The sequence below is a fragment of the Podarcis pityusensis genome (assembly GCF_964106645.2).
Source record: "Podarcis pityusensis genome assembly, chromosome: 4".
In the NCBI taxonomy this organism is placed as follows: Eukaryota; Metazoa; Chordata; class Lepidosauria; order Squamata; family Lacertidae; genus Podarcis; species Podarcis pityusensis.
This window is the reverse complement of record NC_138027.1, coordinates 38,350,256-38,375,604: the sequence shown is the minus strand read 5'-3', so window position 1 is coordinate 38,375,604 and position 25,349 is coordinate 38,350,256. Positions and strand designations below refer to the sequence as shown.

General features: G+C 42.4%; 1 protein-coding gene across 1 annotated transcript; it reads right to left on the bottom strand.

The window, feature by feature from the left end:
• Positions 1 to 266: 266 nt before the first annotated feature.
• TMPRSS7 (transmembrane serine protease 7) lies at positions 267 to 25,349 on the bottom strand. Its single transcript, XM_081002807.1, has 18 exons — positions 25,176 to 25,349; positions 23,460 to 23,646; positions 22,184 to 22,314; positions 19,657 to 19,724; positions 19,166 to 19,359; positions 17,128 to 17,166; positions 14,764 to 14,992; positions 14,070 to 14,200; positions 12,080 to 12,192; positions 9,762 to 9,868; positions 8,298 to 8,434; positions 6,862 to 6,969; positions 6,658 to 6,768; positions 5,488 to 5,604; positions 3,535 to 3,712; positions 2,501 to 2,769; positions 1,320 to 1,456; positions 267 to 439 (listed from the first exon to the last, which is right to left on the bottom strand). The coding sequence occupies exons 1-18, from the start codon at positions 25,224 to 25,226 to the stop codon at positions 269 to 271; spliced, it is 2,478 nt and encodes an 825-aa protein (XP_080858933.1). The 5' UTR covers positions 25,227 to 25,349; the 3' UTR covers positions 267 to 268.

Below are 25,349 nucleotides of genomic sequence, written 5' to 3'. Positions count from 1 at the left end.
CCCCTACATTTGATGCAAATAATCATTAAAAATATACCAAAAATTAAGTTTTTGTGGCATCACTTGAGAGTGAGAAAGGTAGGAACCTAGTCTTTTCAAGACCTCTGTACAATTCTGCTTATTGAGCATGTGGTCGAGCCATTCATTCCGAGGCCATGGGTGTAGCAGACACAATGACAAACTGAAAACACCACTAATCATTTAGTAAATGTGGTTTTAATGAGGACATTTCAGAGCTGACTCTGTTTCAAGTGTAATTGCCGCTAAATTAAAAAACTGAAGGCACATATTTGTGTATCCATGTAGCAAAATTTGACACCCTTGTGTATACTCCGGGGAAATTGGGTCTTCCACAGCCATAGCCCCAGCTAACGATTCCCATCAAGAACCACTTTCCATCACTTTTGCTTCGACATGATAGGGGTCCTCCAGAATCTCCCTTAAAAAAAAGACATTGTTTTCAAAAGTCAACACATTTTGCCATTTTAGATAATTTCTGTTGATAGCATCAATTATCTACCAATGTGGATAAAAGCTGTCCCCAGGTGTCAGGGACAGGCAGGGCTCTGAAGAGTATGTGGTGGAGGCATGGGGAATGACCCAGGAGAGGAGACGTGTGATTTATGGGGTTTGGCACCACCCACAAGGTGGGATCCGGGGGGGGGGGAGGAAGAGTCAAGACAGTCTGAGATAGAGAAAGGTACACCAGATGTGGCAGGAGAAGAAAAGGCTGTTCAGCCAATAGATGGGTCAGTAGACACACTACCTTCTCCCCCCCCACCCCATCTCCCAGAACCAGAAGGTGTATGAATTGGGAAGAGCAGTGGCACCTTTCATGCAGAAGAAGTCTCAGGCTGCAGGAGTGCAACCAGTCAGGGGAGGGTATATAACATGGGTAGGCAAACTAAGGCCCGGGGGCCAGATCCGGCCTCATCGCCTTCTCAATCTGGGCTGCAGACGGTCCAGGAATCAGTGTGTTTTTACATGAGTATAATGTGTCCTTTTATTTAAAATGCATCTCTGGGTTATTTGTGGGGCATAGGAATTCATTCATTCCCCTCCCCAAAAAATATATAGTCTGGCCCCCCGACAAGGTCTGAGGGACAGTGGACCAGCCCCCTGCTGAAAAAGTTTGCTGACCCTTGGTATATAAGATCCAGTTGAGACCAGTGTCATTAGGTTTCCTAGCACAGACCTGAACTGGAATGCAGTCAAAAGTCAGTGGTGATATTTTTTTTGGGGGGGGGGGTGAGGAATAGTAAGCAGCGGTGGTGAGCAAGTATAAGTGGGGCAAGTATGTGAGAGAGCAAGGTACTTACTTTGCAGCTATCCCTTTTCCCAGACAGCATCCCAGCACACAGCATGCGGGCTGTAATAAGCCCATACGTTGAATGACACAGTGTTTGATCAACAATCTCTACCTCTGCTTTTTGCAAAACTGCCGAGGTTTCATCATCTGGAAAAGTTTAATAATTTAGGCAAGATGATAATTCTCGAGAACCTGATCTCTCACTCCAGATCCAGATAGCAACCCTTATAGCAACTACACTAAACCTGGCTGTTATCAAATCTAAGAAAACCAGCAACGTCTTTATTTATATATCTTATGTATAGAAAGTAAGTTATACTGAAATGGGGTTCTCTTCCAAGGAAAGGTGATGTTGGCTTCTGTCCTAGCTCTTATTGTTGTTACTGTTATTATTTATGAGTTTAGAGGGATCAAATCAGCGCTTGTTGTTTCAATGATCTTTACAATAATCCTGTGAGGTAAGTGAATATTACCGTCCTCATATTGCAAGTGGCCAACTGAGGCTGACAAAAAGGGCTTTCTTTTACACTGGTGCCCTCATGATCCATCATCACCAGTAGAACCATTACAGAAAGCATGTCAGTGACAGGGAACGTGTGGCTCTCCAGGTATTGTTGGACTACAACTCCCATCATCCCTGACCCTTGCCCATGCTGGCTGGAACTGATGGGAGTTGGAGTCCAAGTATTATAGGCTCCTCTTCATCCCTGGCATGGATGGCATGGATGGCACAATGCTGATGCTTCCTTCAAAAAGTTCTACCTTGCTTGTCAGAATTCAGATGCTGCTTAAAATGAGCAAAACAAGTCACTTTTTATTTATTTTTTGCATTTATGTCCCATTTTTCTCTCCAAGATGCTCAAGGTGGCATATATGGTTCTCGCCCCTCCTCATTTAATCCCCACAAAAACCCTGTGGCTGTGGCTCTAGGCACTGGCTGCCCCGTGAGTTTCATGACTGAGTGTGGATTTGAACCCTGGTCTCCAAGGTCCGAGTCTGGCACTCGTAACCACGACACCACATGGACTCTCTTTGCTTCTGCTTTGTCACCTAATCCATTATCTGTTTCGAGAAAATATGATTATGCATTGATGTTGCAGATACAAACTCTGTGCTAAACATAAAAAAGTGAAACAAAAAATCTCTCATTGCAAGTCCCGGCATGTTGGCAAAAAGGAGCAGGAAGCTCACCTGTTTCTTGCTTTTGCCCCCATCCTGTTACCCAGCACTTCTCCCCAGTGTGAACTCTGTGTGTGATGGGAGGCAGGCAGATTGGCTGAATTAGCCACCTCATTGTGTCCAGCCATGGTGTGCTTAATTGGAGCAGGGCAATGTCGTAGTCATAATTCCTGCTGTTGTAGTACTCGTGCACAATAATCCTTCTCACAGTAGAGACAAATTTGGCTTTTCCTTGAGTGCGCATTCCCAAATGAGCTGTCCAGATTCTAGGATCAGATAACCTTAAGGAAAGCAGAATATCATGCAAGCATCAGTAACTGGAGTGCACACACACACACACACACCTCAATTGTGAACTGTTAGAGCATCATGTCTCTTTTCCTAAGCCAGACAGAAGCTCTGGGCTTTGGTAAGGAGGTGCCAGGGGAAAATTTAGGGAATAGACTAGTCCCCCTAGTCTACTGACCGCTCACCACTGCCCAGAATGTCCCAGGGATGAACTGGCAGTGATGCCACACTGTTGTGTGAGTCAACTGACTTGGGCGAGGACACAGCACCAAAAGTTGTGCGTCTTTTGGTACCACGCCCTTGTGCCCCCGTTTTCTTCAGGGGAATGTTGGAGGGTGTGCAACTGAGGAATCTAAAACAAGGGTTGTGGGACTAAGATGGGAGCAGGGGATTTTGTTCAGCCAAGGACCACACCTGCCTGAGCAAACTTCCAAGAGACACATGCCAGGGGTAGTTGGGCCTGAAGCACAAAGTGGGCTCTGAGCAGGGATCTGCCATGGACAGATGGAAATGGGTGAATATTGGAAAAGCCAAGCACTAGGCAGCCTTGTTCACTGACCCTTCGCCTATGCAAAGGGAGGCCAGGCTATTTTTCAAGCTGCATATTGGAAATCTCATAATTGTGCTGCATGGTTGACTGTTACAAATTAACAGGAGAAGAAGGAGCGCATTGTACTCCATGTCTATCCCATACATGCCACTACTTTGGAGTTATGAGAAAGGAGAAGCTATGGATGAAGGGATTTCTAATTACTCACCTGTTCCCTTGAAAACAATGGGCAGCAGAGAGAAGCCACTCTTTTGATATCACAGAGGCTCCACAGTAAGCAACTCCAGCAAAATGGAGGCTGACTTGCCACGGCCATTCACCTTCGTGGGCATCCAGCCCTCCCACAATCCGGTGGGGCATGTTGCGGTATTTAGTGCTGCCACAGCCTTTGGAAGAGGGTTAACAGTTCAACATTTCCCTTGCAGTAGCAGCCATGGCGGAATACTGATTTTCCAACTGGATGATCTGTTAACTAATCTTTTTGAACTTGAGCACTCTAAATATAACTAGTTCATGTGCAAACTGAGGTCTGCCTATTTGGAGTGCCAGGAAATACATGACAGTGGTCTTGATTCAGGTGCAAATTAAGGGTTTATTTATGCACAGGAGGGTTTCTGACTTATGTTTTTGTTTTACACAAGGCCCTTGCACGGGGGCACACAACTTTTAAAAAACTCTCCCCAAGTTTCAAACACTGTGTACAATTGCCATTAGGAAAAAAGTCGGAAGTCCCACTGTCTGTATAGAGACCGACACAATATCCTCTGAATTTGTTATGCAAACCTGTGGCTGGTGCAATGAGAGCCTAGTCAGGGATGGGAATCCATGTAGCACATCATTCATTGGCCTTTAACACACTGTGGGTGGTGGGGAAAGACTGAGATAAGCAAAGTCCTGTTTCCTGCAGGAGAAGCTGCATGGCTTAGATGGGTGGAGACCCAGTGACACTTTGATTGCCTTACAGAGACCACTGGTAATTAATGCAAATGGTAGATGTCATTATCTCCGATTCTATACTGAGTTAAGATCGTCATCTATTATTAGGGACTGAGGATTTGCAGATTAATTCATGCAGCTGTTAGTTAGGCCTAGGAATTTTCTGTCGTGGATCAAGCACCATAAGCTATTTACATTCAGCTGGAAGAAGAGTTCCCATAGCTTCAGTTTGCTTCCTAGGTTCAGTCCCTGATATCTCTAAATAAAAGCATCTGGAAGCAAAGGATGTGAAAGACCTCTGCCTCAGACCCTCGAAAACCACTGGCAGAGTTGACTATCATGAGCTAAATGAGCAGTTTGACCTGGCATAAAGTATCTTTCAGTATCTATGGACTAAAATATGCTAATGAATACCTGTTGTGTTGTACAGAGCAGTGTGCATGGGCTGGGAGAAGCATGTGCAGCTTTGAAAAATGAAGCCAATAATTCACGTGAAACGGAAAGCTGTTTTTGTTTCTGTTTTTAAATGGAGATGTGACTTCCCCATTCAGATGTGGACATCCCAGCTGAGTGTTTCTTATGAGTCATGTTCCCATCAGCTTTGACTAGAATTTCTGCCCACATTGTTATTGAAGCCACCTGTGATCCTTTTCAAATATTCTCAGAATATTACCCAACAATTGATAGCTAGTCAATCTGAATCAATGAAACAATGGCTTCGAGATTCTCTGCCTTATCTCTGCTCCCAGAGCAGAGTTTGCAAGGCTAGTTGGGGCTAGTTTGCAAGGAGAGACTCCCTTGATTAGGCTCTGGCTGGTGAAGGGACTGAACGCTGCCCAGGCCAACAGGATGGCACAACACTTGCCCCACCCTGGGCACCGGCAACCCACACGACACCCCTGTGCAAGGGACTTCCATGCGTGCAATGGAACTTCCTCTCCCTCTCCTGTCCCATCCACCCCCACCCTCAAAATCTGAAAGAGATTGGAGGTGGAGTGCAGCAGAAGACCACTGAATGCAATGAAGTATTTGATGCACCATAATACTGTAGCACAGCTTTCTACAAACTGGTCGTCTACAGTTATTTTGGACTGTAACTCCCATCATCACTGACCATGCTGTAGACTGATGGGATCTGTAGTCCTACAGCATCTGGAAGATGCCAGATTAGGAAGGGCTGTCCTAGTAAGCATTTTTTAAGGATTGCAGCCTTGAACAGACTTACTGCAATTGTTTTCGTCACTTCGATCGAGGCAGTCTACAATCCCGTCACATCTTGCATTCTGCTTCCTGAAGCAAATATTATTGCTGCACTTAAATGTATTATTGGTACATGGAATGCCTGAAAAAGAACCAGTGACAAAATAAATGCTTCAGCAGTTTCTGTTTTATTCATTTTTTTCATCAAAATGATTCAGCACTGGCTCAGACACTGAAAATTTGGAACTGTAGTTTGTTAAGTGTGTTGAGAGCTGTTATGAGACCCCCAATTCCCCTCACTGAGCTACAATTCTCAAAAATGTTTAATGGTCAATCCCTATTCTGCCTGAGCACACCTGCCTGAGCAAACTTCCAAGAGACATGTGCCAGGGATGGTTGGGTCTGGAGCACAAAGTGGGAACTCTGAGAATTGTAGCTCTGTGAGGGGAATTGTCACAGATGCCAAACAGATGTCTATCAGAATATCACCAGTAGGCTATTGATGCTCAATAGCCTTATCCCCACTTGTGTTCCCCAGAAACTGGTATGCTGAGGCCTATTGCCTTCAGCTGTGGAGGTAGAACATAGCCCTCAAGGCTAGTAGACTTTGATAGCCTTATCATTCACAAATTTGTCCAATCCTTTTTTTAAAGCCATCCATGCCAATGACCATTACTTCATTTTGTGGTAGTGAATTCTGGATTTTTATTGTGCTCTGTGAAGAAGGACTTTTTTTCGTCTGCCCTGAATATCCCAACATTCAGTTTCACAAAAGGCTCACATCCAGACGAGGTGCTACCAGCTCACTTTTGACACCAGTACTTGGTATGTCTTTTTTAAGCCAGAGGCAAAGGGTTGTATCCAATGGTTGCATGAATGGAAAGCAGCCCGTTCAACAGATCTTTCTCCTCTCCTGATTAGAAAAACCAGAACCAAAAATAACGGTCTTGAATTGGTATCAAGCCCAAAGTACTGTGGATCACTCCAGAGGCAAAGGGTTGTATCCAATGGTTGCATGAATAGAAAGCAGCCCGTTCAACAGATCTTTCTCCTCTCCTGATTAGAAAAACCAGAACCAAAAATAACGGTCTTGAATTGGTATCAAGCCCAAAGTACTGTGGATCACTCCAATAACTAGAACGAGCAATTTGTAAGGTGAAACTGTTAAGTGCAACTTTTATGGGGTGGGACTCACTTTCAGTGCAGTGTCGTTCGTCTTGACCATCTTCACAGTCATTTATTCCATCACAGAAAAGGGAATGGTGCTGTGTTAGGAAACTGGTGTTACAGTTTTGTTTGGGAACACCTAAAATGAGAAGAAAGGCAGCAAGTCACTAAGAAAGGTAACTTTAAAGAGTGGTCATAATATTTCAGGGCTCATCTGCTACGGATACTTAACCACAAAAGAGCTCATCGCTTTCATCAAAGCAGTCATTGATCCCATCACAGCGCCGAGTTTGTTGAACACATAAACCTGTGTGGCATTCAAAAGTTCCAAGTGGACAAGCTGAAGGCAAGAGGGAAAACAGTTAGGACCTCTAGCTTTCAAAGTAATTTTGGCTCTTACACTTATACTGTGCTGAAGCCTGCTCTCAACTATCTCAAAAGTTTTCTTTTCCTGCCATACGCTCAGGGCACTTGAGAATTTCTGTGGAATGTTTGTAGGTGTGGTGGCTTTGAGCCTACCTGAGCACTGTGAGGTCTCCAAGTGTGGTATGTGTGCATGTCTCTTTCCAGTAAACATTTGCCCAGTAACTCTGCTGCATTCCTGGCTGCCTGAACTTCACAGTCTTTAAAATCTCTTGGAAGGAATTACTTCATGATGTCTTCCCCGGGCTTTAACCAAAGCACGGGGACCTGGGAAGGCCGCAGAGTGCAGACCTCTGGTGAGATGATCTGTTGAGTGATTGGACACCTCCAAAGTAAGGTAAGAGCAACACAAATTCCGCACTGCAGTCATGAATATTTCATTAAATATTTCACTATCTGATATATTTCAAATGCAATGCCTTTTCTTATAATGATGGGAAATTGTAAAAAAGAAGAAAAAGAAAAATTGGAGAAATTAATGGCATAACACCAGTTAATGACACAGTTGGTTCTCCCAAAATGAAATGTGCTTCATAGGTGCTTTTGCATCACTCTTATTTATTACAAAGGGGGCAGGAATGCTACTTGGAAGGTACTGCCTTTTAATAAAACTCAATGAAATATTATTTTGTGAGTTACTCATAAACCTGAGATAAAATTTAAAACTACCAATTTATCAGGAAAAGAAGATATTGGTCAAAGCTGAGGCATATAGTCTAAGAAAGATAGCATACAAGGACACATCTCAGTCTCATGCCATGCTCTACTAGGAAGGGTTAACTCAATAGCTGATTTGCCAAATCATTTATAGGTGTAATCTATTTCAGCTTTCCCTAATCTGGTGATCTGAATATATTTTGGACTACAACTTCCATCAACCCCAGCCAGGTCAACCCCAGCCAAGACACCAGGTTTGGGAAATCTGTTATAATTTCATATTTCAGCATATTTAGCAAGTCATGTTGCTTAGCATGCATTAGCAAGTCATGCTTTTTTAAAAAAATAATAGGAGCGGCTGCCATCTTATACACATGTTCTTAAAACTATGTCACATCAAGCTTATATAGCTGAAATGTGGATTATAACTGTTGGATAGAAAGTAGAAAACAGAAAGAAAGAAAAAACCTTCACATGCAAAAACTCAGCATTATCCTGCATGCCAAAGATGGCTTCCAGTATTTTTTAGTAAAGATGCATTCAGGTGGTGTTCCAAAAGCTATAAAGGAAAATTAAAATCAGTCTTACGTTGGCTGATATTGTAGCTTCCATATTCTACAAGCAGTGGCTGCTCTGAAATTTTGGAACTACATTGAAACTCAACATTAACTGCAAAGCTTGCAACTCGGAATATTGTTTGATGATCAATGTAATAACCGCAATACCTGTGGGATGAATGTATGTTAACTTGTGGGGCATGGAACATCTTTCATCACCAAAAGACAAGAACAGTCGTAGTTGTAGTATATTTGAATTCCTCAACGTTTTTAACAACTGCATGCTAAAATCATCACCTGGTACAAAAGAGTAAGAGTAGGGTTCAACTCCTGCTAGCACAACTGGGCTTTCCCCATCCTCTCCTCCCTCTATGTGCACCCCTATGACTTCCCCCAAATCCACTTTGGAGGGTCAAGAGAACTGCCAGAACAGAACATAGAGGAAACAGCACATGGCGAAACAAAGTGGTTCATAGGTTGCTGCCTTCTCTGTAAAGCTTTCTTATGTGATCTCAGTATTTTAATATGAGATTGTATGTTTGTTGTATGCTTCGAGTAGGGAATTTGCTCAGTGACAGTGACGGATGTGCTTTGCATTCAAAAGGTTGCAGGTTAAATTTCTAATTGTCTCCACAGTTAAGCCGGGCAGTAGATAACGGAAAGCATCTCTCTCCACACACCCGGCCTGGAAAGTTGCTGTCAGAATAGACAGTACTGGGCCAATGGACAAATAGCATCATTAGGTATGTTTCCTATGGTCACAAGTTTCTGAGGTCAAATAATTTAGGGTGCTGCTATACATTTCTATGTAGACACACACCCCAGCATGTTCTGTATTTGCCCCTGTAAATATCTGGGCTTAATGTCAACTGGAATGGAGAATGATATCCTTCCAGCTTTTGCCTCTGCCCAACTCATCAGCAGCATGTGGCCCTCAGAACGTTACCCAGAAACGAATGTGGCCCTTGGGCCAGTAGCAGGCAGTGTGGCAGGGCATCATCATTTATGTTACCTTATGGCAGTAGAGTAGCTACAACTTACTGGAAGCCAAGAGAGAGTAAGAGGGGCAAGGTGTTGGAGAGGCCCAAGCTGAGCAAACGCATCAGCTAAGTCAATACAGAGCTCCTGCTGGTGTATTCGCTCAGCACCAGCCTCTCCACCATTTAATTCTCCCACTCTCCCTCCCAGTAAGCAGCAGCAACTCCACTGCTGGGAGGTCAGGTAAGCACTGTTGTCTCACTGCACCATCAGCTACTGCCTTCGGCTCGAAAGCCTTCCCCGTTCTACAACTGACATAAGCCAGACAGGATACCTCATATCCAAACGATGCTGAAGAATGAACATGAAGCAAATGAGAACAGTTTGTATCTTGCCATGCACATTAAAATAAAGGCCATCAGGATGATGTAATGATCACATGACTACTTGCTATGACAGCTTCCTCAATCTGCTGCCTACCTCCTCGAGAATATATAGCCTATATTCATATACTTACATGTGTTCGTTAATTTTCCACCATCCGTGCTCACAGCCTTTAATGCTTTTTTCACTGATAGTATAATTATGAAATTTCAGAGCTATGCCAAGATTTTTCAGGGGAGTCTGTTTTAAGGAAATAAGGGATACATTTTAAAAATATTTTTAACAACTGTGGACAATTCAGCTTGATATTACTCCTACTACTCCTACTATAAGATACATGCAAGGGTTTCACTTGTCCCAGAGCTCATCAAGATTCATGCAGATACCAGTTACAATATAAAATGGAAACACATCTGATGAGAACCACATTCTGCAGTAGGTTAAGTGTGCTAACGTTTGCTACCTCAACAAAAATCACCCGGCTATTCCTGCAGTATGCTTTGGGTAGAGGCTCTTACAAACTAGGCACCGAATGTCTACTAAGGAATTTTCTCCCTCAGTATGTATGATTGGCTCCCAACTTGGATGGCTTTAAAATAAAATTAAACAAGTTCAAGGGGAATAATGTTCTACCTCCACCAGGGGCACCATCTCCTGGGGGCTGAGCCCTTTTGGGCCCCGAAATATTTTGGGGGTTAAGCCCTCCAAAAGGCCTCCCATGAGGCTGAGCACAAAGCTGTGCATGGGGCAGCCTCAATGCTCTGGGCTCCTCTTCCTGCTTCTGCTGCCACGGACGGGAAGGAGTTTGGAAGCAGCTCCAGGCTGGTGGCGGCAGCAGGAGCAAGAGAAGCCATGGACATTGAAGCTGTGCTGCTAATGCGCTGCTGCTGTGCTAGGCTTCACCCCAGCTCCTCTGACGTCATGACATCACATGTACAATAAACACACAAGACGTAGCTGGCTGTACGTTTTAAAAAATAAGATATACTATTCATTGTATTGAATTGTCGATTTCAACAGACGTAGCTCATAAAGTTCAATGAAAAAAGTAGAAGACCCAGTGGATCAGTTCATTCTCTAATCATTTTATGCCTTGTTTAGCCTTGTTTCACCGTCCTAGGCTTCATCAGTAGTACAAACTCATATATGATATCACTACTACTATGCTATAAGATCCACTGTCCTGGCTAATATTCTGGAAATCCTTGTCAGACTCTGTGAAAGGATTCTGTGGAACTGTAACAACCTTTTGTGTGCATTGTTGGACTTTATGAACAGACAGGTGGAACAGACACTTTCACATATATGGACCTTATGCATAAATTGATTAGAGAATGAACTGATCCACTGGGTCTTCTACTTTTTTCATTGAACTTTATGAGCTACTTCTGTTGAAATCTACAATTCAATACAATGAATAGTATATCTTATCTTTTCAAACGTACAGTCGGTTACATCTTGTGTGTTTATTGAATATGTTTCACGTAACCAAAGGTTTGTTGTTGTTTTATCACACGTACAATGTCAGGATGTCATGCGTGCGGCATCACACACTGTGCCACCATTCTCACTCGGATGCTGGCATGTGTGGCCTCCACTGTTGGTTTGTAGGTTTCCTGTATACACTTGGTTGGCCACTTGAGAACAGGATGCTGGACTGGACGGGTCATTATCCTGATCCAGCAGGAGCCTGCTTATGATCTTAAATAATAATAATAATAATAATAATAATAATAATAATAATAATAATATAATATTATTTATACCCTGCCCATCTGGTTGGGCTTCCCTAGACACTCTGGGGGCTTCCAACAAAAGATTAAAAATACATTAAATAAACATCAGTCATTAAAAACTTCCCTAAACATGGCTGCCTTCAGAAGCCTTCTAAACGTCAGAATAATTGTTTATTTCTTTGACATCTGATGGGAGGGCGTTCCACAGGGTGGGCGCCACTACCGAGAAGGCCCTCTGCCTGGTTCCCTGTAACTTCATTCTCCCCACTGAGTAGCCACATCAAGGTCTGATACAGCTGTGAATAAGGGCTTCCAGATCTGAGCAGTGACGCCCAAGTTTAAGCACTAATATGCTGCTGGTTCAAAACTGACCACAGGGTCCCCATCACAGCAGTAGCACTTTTTGTTTTCCCTGTGCCAGGCTACAGGGAGCAACAGCACTTGCCGCAGCTCAGATGCCAGCTCCTCAGAGCCTTGGGAAAGAGGTCAGACTGGCAGTGGCCAAGAGGAAGTGCAGCTTTCCATCGCCTCACAAGGGAACCTTTCATCTCCCACTACAGCTACTTGACCCACAAAGAGAGAGATCGAGATCCAAGCTTTGTGCTAAGATCAAAGGGCTCAGAATCTTGCAAAGAGAGACTGACAGACAGAGAGCCCTGTCTGTCACACCAAAGGGCAGTTGCGAAACACCTGCACAATGGGGTTTCAAAATTACCTGGAAACTCCATGTGCAAATGCATTTTGGAGGGTAGTAACTTGGGTAATAAGGACTCATGATTCTCCCTTCAAACCGAGGACTTCCCAATGCCAGTATAGCTTTGCCGCATTCTGAGAAAAGAAAGATGCATTTCCATATTATTGCACAATCTGGAAACCGAGAATCAGCCAAAAGAAGAAGTCATTACTTCCAGTATGGCTTTCTTCTTTTTAAGTAATACTTTGTTTGTTTTAGGATTTCTGTCCTGCCTTTTTATGTATGTTTCAGGGCGGTGAACAATGAAAACAAGGCAAAACATAGTAAACAGCAGACACAAAACAAGGTGCATAAAAATTAACCAGGGCAAGCAATATCAGCTTTTTCATCACATGGAGGACTACTTGAGGACATGATGGAGACATAGGTCTTTTTTGCTACCATCGTCGCTTCACTTCATGGTGCATGTGGTTGTGCTTCCTAACCACTGTGTGGTTGGTTTCACACCAGAAGTTGCACCACTTCTGCTCTGGCCATCATCCGCCTGCTTCATTGCTAGTAGTTCTAGGGGAAACCAAGGAACACAGCAAGCTTTGCAGTGTCAGATGGGGCACTCTGTGGATTTAGTGTTAATTGTCTTCCCCATTTCAGTATTCCACAGTAAAGTTAGGTCCTCAAAAGAATAACCAGATATGGCTACTGGAAAATCCCCCAGATCAGATTCTGTAAGTCTCTGAGACCATCTGAATCGGTCCTCCACCCCTATGGGGGTATACCGATGCTGCAAGCCCAAACTTTACTAGGGATCTAACCATGACAAAAAGATCAATTCCATCCCTCCAACATCTACTCCAGCACTTGCCCTAAAGTGAAGACTAAGTTTAGTGCACTTATGTGTTGTTCTGCCCCCTGATTGTCATGGAGGCTATGAAGTCCCAAGCTGAACTAAAGATAGCAGCCTTGGCATGAATATTGAAGTCATGCAGAACTATAATCATGGAGACCACCTCCAACAGCTTGGTTAAGGTGGTCATTGGGCAACTGGGTGGGTAGTTAACCAACAGCACCCCCAGTCTGTCCCACTGACCCAACAACTATCCCTATTGTCCCTATTGGAAAAGATGTGACAGATAAAGAAAAAAGGGTGAAATGGACCACAAGGACCCATAATGGGGAAGCATGTCAACAAGAAAAACGTATACCTGGTTCCAGTGACATAATGACCTTTGTTATTTTGAAATGCCCCTAATTGTTTGGGAAGGGCCATCACTCAGAGTCCCTGCTTCACATGCAGAAGATCCCAGATTCAGTTTGTGGTAGGGCTAGGAAGGTCCCCTGTCTGAAACCCTGGAGAGCCACTTTCAGTCACTGAAGACAATACTGAACTAGATGAATCAGAGGTTTGACTTCATTCAAGGCAGCCTCCTATATTCTTTTGTTACGGTGAAACTAACAACAATCTCATGTCATATGTGTATTTGACAACTACTCCATCTGCTGGCATAATGGAGTAAAAGGGATACTGGTTATTTCTATAATGAAAACGCAACTGATGTTTCATGTTGTGGTATCTGCAAATGGTTGGGGCAGCAAGGGATTTTCCATGCTGCAGAGCTGCACTGCATGATCTGAGACCCCAGAATCCCTTGCGGGGTCACAGAAGATGCTGAGGTGCAGTTCTTAGATTACATGCTGTTTCAATGGCACCTGAATAAACTGCCCTTCCATGCAATTACTTGGATTACTTATACAGCTGGGTCAGCCCTGGAGACTGAAGACATTGAGAAGCAAGCAAACAAACAACTGGTTGTAAAAAGAGCTGAAGTTAGGCAGGTCATGGGAAAGATGAAAGAGAGAAATGTTATAAAGGTGACAGAAAACATAAATTCAGACAGGTATGTCTCACATATCTGATGTAGGATGTGTACTGTTTTTGATGGTAGGGGGAAAAACTTAACTAATGATGAGTCTACAGCTGGAGTTTCCACATTTAACAAATGAGAACACTTACTTTCTTGTGGGATGACCTCAAAGTACCCATGAAATTCCTTCACTTTCTTCACTTGTGTGGACTTCAGAGTAACCAGCATCAAATTATTTGTAGAAACGAAAGACAGGAATGAATTGGTTGGTTCACAAATTCTGAAAATAAATTGATTTTTCTTCATGTGTAGAAAGTATGGGAATTACAATGCATCATTAGCCTCGTTACTAGATTTGGCCCTTTGGCTAGCCAATAGTTTAAGAAAGCCACAGTAACTGTGATGGTAAACTCATATTAGACTTTGATACTGTTGTCACAGCAGATCCTATAGGGGTGTTCAAAGCCCCATCTGCTTCAATCAGTTAATGCAGTTCAATAACATGGACAAGATGCTTGCCAATCACATGCCTTTGGGACCCCTGCCCCAATCTATCCTGCCCTTCCTTCCAAATGACTCCCAGGTGGACTGATAACATTGAGGTAGGATTATTGCAACACACTCTTTTGTGGGTCTTCCCATAAAGTTTGGTCTGCAATCTGCTGTTAGGAGCAACATACTGCTAGCACGCAATACCTTGCTAAGGAATCTACAATGGCTGCCAATGGACAAGTTTAATATACACGTTTTTGTTTTGTTTTTGTTTTGTTTTTGTTTTTTAAAAAATGAACTTCTTTTCTGCTTGCAGAAACCAAAGAAATTGTACTGAAAAGGCATACCTACCGATACAGTATCTTACTTTTGATTGGCATCAGGGAGTCATAAATGGTCAACGAATCAGTGATGCAATTGTCTGCTTCAATCTGAATGGATGCTACGGAGAGGCGGATTAAGTAGCCGACCAATGCAATCAGTTTGAAATAGCAGATCACCCTTCCAGATGCTGTTGAAATGTCCAATGGAAAGTGCTGGTGCAGCCGGTCTGCATGCAGATCATATATGCAACTTGAACCTACAGTAAATGTTGATTAGTATCATGGAGATTACAATGCTTGGTAAAAGACAATGCTTAAGCTTTACGGAAAGGCAAGATAATATTTTTCACATGTCACTGATAAAATATCAATTGATCCTACTGACATTTATAACCAGATTTGCCCATTTAATTTTGGATTCAAACCCCCCAAAAATGTATTTCTGTATAGTGGTTCCTTGGTTCTTGAACTCAATCCATTCTAGAAGTCTGTTCGACTTCCAAAATGTTCAAAAACCAAGACACGGCTTCTGATTGGCTGATTGGCCCCAGAAACAATGCCGACAGCCGAAACAGACATTCGCTTCCAAAAAATGTTCGCAAAACCAGGTTTGCGGCATTCAGGAGCCGATTTGTTCGTTAACTAGGCCGTTCAGGAACAAAGGTACCACTGTATTTAAAAAAAAAAAAAATTAACTAGATTTAAATGCCACTCAATCTAAGCAGTTTGCAAAAAAAACAATACATCATATAAACTAAAAATGCCCATAAAAGCAGATGTTAAAACCAAGTTAATGTGATTTCAAAGAGATATCACCAGACATTGGTGGCAGTGGTTGCAGGGCAGGTGAGGTGTCCACACGGACGCCCCCTATGGGAATTCAGTCACCTGAGGCAATGGCTTCACCCCACCTAATGCTGCTGCAGCCACTTTTCTAAAAAATGGCCTTTTGAAAAGTGACAGGAAAAAATGTGCTGAAAAGTGTGAGATAATAATTGCTTGATGTGACATCATGTAACCTTCCCACAAAAACCGCCCAAGACATTTTGCTGCCTGAGGCAAAGGATAAGATACTCCTTATTTCCCCGTTCCAAAAAGCTAACCAGCTGCCTCTTACTTCAATAGTCAGGAGATGCATTGGAGGGGAAGACACCAAAGGAGTTCTTTCTGTGTGTGTGTATGTGTGTGTGTGTGTGTGTGTGTGTGTGAGAGAGAGAGAGAGAGAGAGAGAGAGAGAGAGAGAGAGAGAGAGAGTGTATTAGATAGGGCCAGACCAAGAAATTTTGTCACCTGAGGATCCTGCCACCCAAAGCAGTTGCTTCACCTTGCCTCACATGTGGGCCTGCAGTGCTCCCCACAAACCAGAACGAGCACTCAGTAAAGAGCTGGCATTCCCACAAAGTTGTGCAAACAATCAGAATGAATATTCAGTAAACAGGTCTTCTGGAAACGACGAGACAGGAGGAGAGGGAAAGACAGAAAGAGAGATGTGTGGTGTGGATGTATGTGTGGGAGAGTGGGTGAGCAGAGGAATAAAAGCCATTTTCAGATTGAAAGAAGCAGACCTAGAAGAAGCAGTTGCTAGCAGGAATGGCCAAATCTATCGATTTCAGTTTCTCATTTTTCCAGTCTTAAGTTTAATTCTCCATATTTCTGCATCAATTTAATTAAAAAAAAACCACACCTCTCATTAAAATGTGGCAGCATTTTAGTGCAGATGTCTCCCTTTTTGCAAACAATTGTCCTGATATAATGCATATTATATATATTCATGAATATATGCATTTTTATCTATACTTCCTGTTAATAAACACATTTCTGTACACGTTATTTGCTGGAAGAACCACATCAAAGATGGGTAATATGAATTTTGAATAATAACTGTGCTTAGGTTTGCATAATGGTTTGAAGGTGAATTTCCCCCTCATCTCTAGCTGTGAAATCAGGAGCGTCTTGGGGTCTTGGGAGATCTGATGTGAGGGCTGCACTTCTGCTGTCTGGTATCAGTGTACACACTGATTGTCCCTCCTGATTCTATACTTCTATAGTTGCAAACAAAATATTTTTGAAATATCACAAACCCTTCCTCTAAAGAAGCCCAAACCATGGTAGTGTCTCCTTCTGAAACTCATTATCTCCCAGGGAAACAGGAAGCATTTCCCAATACTGATTTCCCTTTCAGGTTGTTGTAAGAATGACATCTTTGAACACTCAAAAGCATGATCTAAATGCTAAATTACCCAACAGATCCCATGTTTAGCCCTGTATAAAGTTTACATTGTAGAAGGTGATACAGATACAGGCAGGATTCAATTTTCACCACATAAATACGTTTCCCATTTTGAAATGTGTTAAATGGGGAAATGTGTTTTTAAAAAACTCAGTCATGTACCTGTTCCTGTTGTTGAAGAGTAATCTGATCGAAGTCCAACTGCATGGGAGGAGAAAATACAAATGACTGCGCATATTTAAACAAACAGACCAGCAGGCAACATATGAATGTAATACAGTATGATCACAACATATATGCATTTAACATGTGTGATTTCAACATATAGTGGCTGAAGTCTGGCCAGTAGTAATCACACAAATGACATGCAGAGAAGGCAGAGAGCTTAAATGTTCTTTCTGTGCAGGGTTTTCTCAGTGCAGAAAGAATCACAGTAGCATCGTTGGAAGGGATCAGAAGGATCATCTAGTCCAAATCCCTGCAATGCAGGAATCTTTCACCCAAAGTGGGGCTTCAATCCACAACCCTGAGGTTCAGAGTCCCATGCTCTATTGACTGAACTATTCCTCAGAGCATTTAAGCTTTCAGACTTACTGGACTCTGGGATGCACTTGAGATATCTTGCTGGAGCTTGAACAGTCCCACAAGATATTGTGTGAGCATCCCAGAGCCTGGTAAAAGCTCTCTGCCTTGCTTGGGGGACAGGCAAGGCCCACATGGTGTACAACTCTGGAAAGGTAAGGATGCTCACACTGGGTAGCTCCAAAGGGCTAGTTGAAGTATACACATTTTTGCATATAAGCGCCATCTCCGGAATGTAACCACCACACAATATGAGACTGCACTGCATTGCAGTGTTAATTTGGAACTTGAGAATAGGGACCTGTTGATATGACAATAATTCATGTGAATTTGTGAAGCCACCACGAAAGGATGTTTTCCAGGATTTTATTCAGACTTAAAGACTTAAAATGCATTGCAATGAACTTGCAGGGAGAGGGATACAGGATCCTGCCAGCTGGTTTCACTGTGGAACTCCACATAGGGTTGGCCAAAAACATTTCTTATTGCTTCAAGCACCCACCCACCCACCCCCACACCGCAAGGTAAGGTAACAGTCCCAAGGCCAACCACCTGAGCTTGAAAATCCCAGGAGCGCCTCTCACTTCTCCCTGGTGGTAAAAATAATACATTAATTCTCCACTCTGTTGAGTTGAGGATTCCAGCCTGTGGGGTTCAGGGTGCTTCTTCACAAGCTCCTTCCCCTTAGCAGAGCCACTTGCAAAGCAGCACCCTGCAGGTGGGAACCCCCATGCTCTTGGATTAAGTGGGTGGAGATACAGCATCTCCTTCCCCAGTGCTTCTCCTGGCCGTATGTTTAATGAGAGCATTTTAATTTATTTTGGGCTGAATCCAGGGCAGGTTTCCCTGGTTTGGATTGATCCTGGAGGCCCAAATTAGGCCAGGCAGGGGCGCTGGGCACAACCCTATCAAAAACTAGCTGTCTGAAGTAGACAGGGAGAAATGTTGTTTTCTGCTGCTCCAGAGAAGCGGACACGGAGCAATGGATCCAAACTACAAGAAAGAAGATTCCACCTAAACATTAGGAAGAACTTCCTGACGGTAAGAGCTGTTCGACAGTGGAATTTGCTGCCAAGGAGTGTGGTGGAGTCTCCCTCTTTGGAGGTCTTTAAGCAGAGGCTTGACAACCATATGTCAGGAGTGCTCTGATGGTGTTTCCTGCTTGGCAGGGGGTTGGACTCGATGGCCCTTGTGGTCTCTTCCAACTCTATGATTCTATGATTCTATGATTCTATGATTCTACTTAATGTATGGCTAGCTCTGACACCATATATATCAAAGCAGACACGTGAGCACATTCCTATATGAATGGATTGAATTCTATAGGAAAGTCATTAGGAGGGAGGACGTTCCAATGACACATGGCATCAACTGATGATAAACACAAAGGGACATAAATCCAATTATCACCATCACCCTGTTGAGCGAAAATTGGATTAGCACCATTAGGCCCAGTTCAGATCTCCACATAGCATTTCTGCTTTTCCAGTTCCATGAGGTGATTATTTCAGAGGCAAAAGTTATGGATTCTAGTTTTTTTCAGTACAGCAAGCTATTAATTGTGTCAGAAGGTTCACTTTCTTCAGAGGAATAATAGCAACTGCCAAGGGATACCAACCGCTAAGCACAATGGAGTCCATATCGACAGCAAGGCCTTGAAGACTCCCTACTGAGGTTCGATTGATGATGCTTGTCTGAATTGAGTCCTTTAAAATAGCAGCTACACAATCTTCACAAAACACTTGGCCTTTAGCCTGTGGCACCACAAACACAATCCAGAAATGGACAAGAAGACCCCCATTGTTGTTGTTACTGAAATCAAATGAAAAAGCAAATTACATCACGGTGTTTCTGAGACTCGGGTGATTGAAAATCTATAGCTTTTCTCATCATTGTTGTTGTTGCTGTTGCTGTTTTTAATGTACCAACATTTTTAAAATGTAAGATACTTTATGGGACATGGGAGTGCTTTCTGTGTTTGGATTTGGTCACATATGATGAGGCTTTTGGTTTGCAACAAGAGACAGTACATGGATAGTAAATGCTGCAACACGACATTATTTCTCGCTAAGACCCCCAGCCACAAATGAAATGGAAAATATGTCCCACCTGACATCTGAGACAATGGATTGCTTATAGAATTTGGAGAAAGCAGATTTGGTATATACCAAGTTCATCTGAAAGAGAAGATGCACAGAATGGTTGGGCAATCCCACACAGACTAAATTAAAATTAATCTTGCTGAGGGCACTTCCAGATCACTAGCTTATTGAATATTCATCCTGATTTCTTTGCAGGGCAATTAGACAATGTTGGCTGTTTAATGAGCATTTATTCTGATTTCTTTGTGGGGAGGTTAGACAATGTTGTGTCAAGGAGGTGTTACCCCCACAGTTTCTGGTACATTCCCCCATTCCTTTTCTTATCACAAAAGAGTTGATCTTTAGGGGAAGGAAATAGGTTATGCAAGACCTTCAAATCAACTTTAATTGTGCAACCTGAATTTGTCTGTATGTGATTGAATCCTGCCCCAAAATAGCGAAAGTCTGGAAGCACCCTGAGAGTTGCCTGATATGCAGTACAGCAGATTCAGCAGCCCTGTTTATTTATAACAAGGATATCATTCTCAGCTTTGAAGGAGGGAGTACTGGAGATTTGTAGTACCTTTATGATAAGGTATTTAAGTTGTTGACTGCATTATTCATATTAATGCCAATATAGAATTCTAAACAAGATTACACACAAAAAATCCCACCCAGTTATGCAAACATTAAAATATAAGCATCCATATTTAAACTATGCAATAAATCAATCTCATTAAAAATTAAAATGAGCACATCTATAAAATATGCAGTAAAACAATACTATCAAGACAGCACCATGATTGCAGTAAATCAGAAGACTCAGATTGAGAGATTGAGGGAATGCCTATGTAAACAGGTGCATCTTCAATGTAAAGCATAAGGAATCCTTGGGAAGTGGTGCTTCCCTGGGAATCATGTTTTTCTTCCAGCTCTTGGCTGGTTTTCCAGTGCACAATGAATAATCAGTAAATAACAGAGACAGTGAGTTAAGAGAAAGGGGAAATACAATGAAGACCAGCAAAAAGTGCTGAAAGTTTGGTCAGTTAGTTTTGAGCCATCCAGTCCACCAAGACCCATTTATTTTGGGGATGTGGCTGTGCAAGTTGCATGGGACCTACTGGATAGTGACTGTGCAGCATAACTCATGCACACAGACACATCTTGTATTTTAAGCATATTCATTAAAGACTGAGACTCATGCCTTTGCTCTTCTTTGCACCATTTCAAGCACTCATTATTGGAGAGAATGTACCAAATTCCAACAACTATTGAACCCCCACCCATCAGCAGTGCCCTTCCACTTCCCTCTTTCTATTGAATTTAGTTCTTTGAAAGCTGCGTACTCCTTCAAGAAGCCACATTAGGGCTGCAGCTCAGTGGTTGGGCATCTGCTTTGCATGCAAAAGGTCCGAAGTTCAATCCTTGGCATCTCCAGGGAGGGTTAGCAGAGACTCCTGCCTGAAGTCCTGGACAGCTGCCACTAATCTGTGTAGACAATACTGAGCTGGATGGACCAATGGTCTGACTCAGTATAAGGGGGATTCATTATCTGCATGTGTGTGTTGGTCAACCACACCTGGAGTACTGTGTCCAGTTCAGAGTACCACAATTTAAGAAGGCTATTGACAATCCTTGACATGTACAGAGAAGGGTGACCAAGACAATCAAGGGTTTGGAAACCAAGCCTTATGAGGAACGGTTGAGGGAGCTGGGTACGTTTAGCCTGGCTAAGAGACTGAGAGGAGAGAGGATAGCCATCTTCAAATATCTAAAGGACTGTCACATGGAGGATGGAAGAAGCTTGTTATCTCCTCCTCTGGAGATGAAAACCCAAACCAATGGATTCACGTTACAAGAAAGGAGATTCTGACTCAACATGAGGAAGATATTTCTGGTGGTAAGATCTGTTTGACAGTGGAATGGACTCACTTGAAACTTTTTAGAGTCTCCTTCCTTGGAGGTTTTAAAGCAGAGGTTGGAGGGCCATCTGTCCTGGATTCTTTAGTTGAGATTTCTGCATAGCAAGGGGTTGGATTGGTGACCCTCAGGGTCCACTTTACACTTCTATGATTCTATTATTCCCTCCCTCCCTCCCTCCCTCCCTCCCTCCCTCTCTCTCTGTTTTCCCTGGGAAGACTACATGACATTGTGGCATTGTAGTGATGGCCATCAGCTTGGCTATAAAAGAGTATTAGACAAATCCATGGAGGATAAGGCAAACAGTGTCTACAAGCCATGATGACTATGTTCTACCTCCACAGCCAGAGACAGTATTACTCTGAATACCAGTTGCTAGGAAACGCCAGCAGGGAGAGTTCTGTTTCAGGCCACTATGAGAACAGGATGCTGGATAAGGTGAGCCTTCATCCTGATCCAGCAGTAATCTTTCTATGGTACTGCAAATACGACACGGAGAGAAAATTCCAGAATGTGTTATCTCCCTTTATTGACACACTACAAAAGACAAGGATTGCTGGGTCCACACAACCAGCTGATTATTGCATATGCTTTGGTGATAATGTGGAACACAAGGGTTGGCGTTTTTTCCTTACCACTTGCTGCACATTCTGTGCAACAGAGAGAAACTCCCTGGATTCCTTCTGCCGATACTCTGGGAGAAACTCAATGTTGGCAACACGAAATAATCCAACAAAATACAGTGCATCTTTGTTTTCTGCCTGAACTGTAAAACAAAAAAGGTGAGTGTTATTTTTATTTTTCCTTTTTTCATTATGGCAATAAAAAGAGCACAACAAAGCATCAAAACAATACATTTTTCAAAGTTTAAAATAGTAACGTATCCAAATAGCTAATGATAATAATGTCAAGGTTGCCAGGAATAGTATCTTTCAGCCATCAAACACTTGGATGAACAGGAGTGTTTTTCAAACTTTCCTTAATGTTAGTAATGAGGGAGACAGATACATCTCACCAGGGAAAGCATCTCACAGATGGAGAACTGCTACCAAGAAGGCTCTGATATGGGTCAACACCAACCAGGTAGCACACAATGATAGTCTGTGCAGTCTTGCACACAGTCCTGCAATCTGAATGGTAGATCAGTAATCAGTCATGTGCGTCACCTTATCTTTTGGACTAAGTACTACTTTAAAAATATTAAAGCAACATATATCTAGTCATGTGTGTGTCCATTCTTACATATAATGAACACTTACTTTAAAAACGAGTAAACTGCTTTGCGGAAAGTATCTTGTCAAGGGCACAGACACTAGCCAATAGACCCTCACATGATAACCAGGTTTTCCTTAGTATGTTGGAATTTCACTGCATAATAATATATTAGCATTTTGCCCTTTAAAAAGTTTTTCACTATAGAGCCAGAAAAATAATGCAATAGCCCATTCTCAATCATGAAGCAAAACAAGGAAGAAATGCATTTATAGAAAATCACATAAAGCACACACACAAACTTGGGTTTTGGTTGGTTATGGTGGAGGACAATTCATTAAGAAGAATAGCTAATGGAGACCTTCCTCTCACTTTGGAGCTGTGGGTGCACACCCTATAGAACCAAATTCTCATCCAGACTACTCTCCTATATCTAGTTAAATGTTGGGCTCTGTGAGACAGGTTTTCCAAGATGCTGCTAGGATTCTCTTTTAACTGACATTCCGGCATACACATATTCTGAAGGAGAAAAACAGCTTCCATTGTAAATAGAAAACCCTTTTCTAGAGCCAATAAAAAGCAACATAATAGAAAATGATTTTCTAGAGCATTGTTTATACATCTATGAGTGTTCTTCAAATGTAAATATGGGGAAAGGCCTCATAAAGCATTGCCTACAATGCAGATACAGATACTCACCAATAAAGAGCCACAACAATGTCCAAGTTATAACACCTACAATGAAGAGGACCACTGTAAACAGGATGATTTTATTTTGAAAATTCCAGAGAGACTTCCTCTTTGATTTTGCTGACCTATTGAGTTTCCTTGCAATTCTTTCCCACTTTTCTTCTGAATCTGCCATTTGTACTGATACATTTGATACCTTAATCAAAGTGGGGGAAAGAATCACATAGATAAATGTCCAGTATCTCTCAATTCAGCATTTCCCAAAGGCAGACATATTCATTCCACACTTGAATGGCATGCCTTGCCTGCCATTTCTGCTGTCGGTGTGGTCATGAGTGACTCTTGATTGCTCTATTGCTTCATCAAAATGCCACAGCAGTTGTGATATCCCACACGATCCCGGTTTGCTTACACAAATGTAAATCTCAATGAGTCTTACTTTTCTGTTAGGACCACCATACATTCCTAAAACTGTTTCTCATGGTCTGTTTATTATTTTACTACTGTGTCCTTGGTGCACTATATAAAATAACATACCAGCAGCAAAGAATTTCAACACAATCAGCAGAGGTGACAATCTGGAATCTGGTGAAGTGATAGGCTTGAAGCACCCTACACATGCAGCCCTAAGGTTGCTACGGTACTTACAATTTGTAATACTACTACCACTACGACTTCTACCACTAATAATAATAATAATTTTATAAATGTGTGCAAATAATGCCACATCTGCTTTCCCCTCCCTTTACTTTGCTGGCTACAGCACAAAACGTTTCTCTCCAGCCCAAGCTGGTGAGGTGGAGTCAGTACATAGCAGCCACCAGACATCAACTGTCATTGCTGCTCAATTTTCCAGCTATCAGTAGCCGTCAAAGAAGCACCTTTTGCTATTGAAACACTCAGTTCAAAAAGGGCCATCTCCCATATCCAAAGTGTCCTGTGCTTCTTTGTGAAGAAGGGCAGGATATAAATCAAATCATATTAACAGGGTTTCACATTTTTCCTGGTCAACCCTTTCTCCCTTTAAATATTTCACAGGGACTATAAACTCTTTTGAACTTCCTTGCTTTTCCTTCCATCATACTATTTGGTCAGACGCCAACAGCAGAACAGTGCATTTTCAGCACGGTTACTTTATCCAGCAAATTTCATAGCTGACTGCTACAATTTAAGTATCTCAAATTATTCCTTTAATCGGTTAAAGAACAATGTGTCTCCCTGCCCCCTCGCTTGTGCCACCTCTGATTATGCATTGTAGAATTCATTCCCATTAATAAAGCAATTTAAGTATCACAGAACACTGAATTATTTAAGTCCTCCTCTTCCTTTTAACCACCTGTTAGCAGTCCAGGATAACAGTTACTATGCCAACTAGCTGAATGCGAACTATATTTAGATATGCTGTATAATTAATTGATTTGTTTTTCAAAAATTGCACCCAGGAATGAAATAAGTTTTAACAGAACCTCACTCCGCCTCCTGATGCAAATCTCCTGCCATCAGCTCTCAAGGGCTGATCTCGTGCCCTATCAATTGCATGTAAATAAATGCACATCATATTTCACCAAAAAAAACAGTTAAAATCAGCTACAGCATTGACAGCGCCAGTTAGTTCCCAGATATCGCTTTCATAATTCATGGGTTCAGCAAGTATATGATAAACAGAACACATTGTTATTTCAACCAGGCACAACATTGCAGTGCATTTAAAGTTTACTTACTTACACTTAATTCATCTTCAGGATTAGCAGGTCTGTCGCTGCCTTGTTCGTCCATTGTAGGAGGCTGATTCTTTGCAAACAAGCAAGGAAACAAACAAATAAACAGAACTTGCACACTGAGAGCTGCAGGTATCTACTGCCAAGGACTGTTAGAAACTATGCTTGAAGAAGAACTGGT

Excerpts from the sequence above, each read along its gene's own strand:
- TMPRSS7 (XM_081002807.1), bottom strand. The coding sequence starts at position 25,226 with ATGGACGAACAAGGCAGCGACAGACCTGCTAATCCTGAAGATGAATTA. Across the intron at positions 14,201-14,763 it reads AAAAGTAAGATACTGTATCG|AATTTGTGAACCAACCAATT; the intron begins GTAGGTATGCCT and ends ATTTATTTTCAG. Across the intron at positions 3,713-5,487 it reads AAGTGACGAAAACAATTGCA|GCTGTGGCAGCACTAAATAC; the intron begins GTAAGTCTGTTC and ends CCTCTTCCAAAG.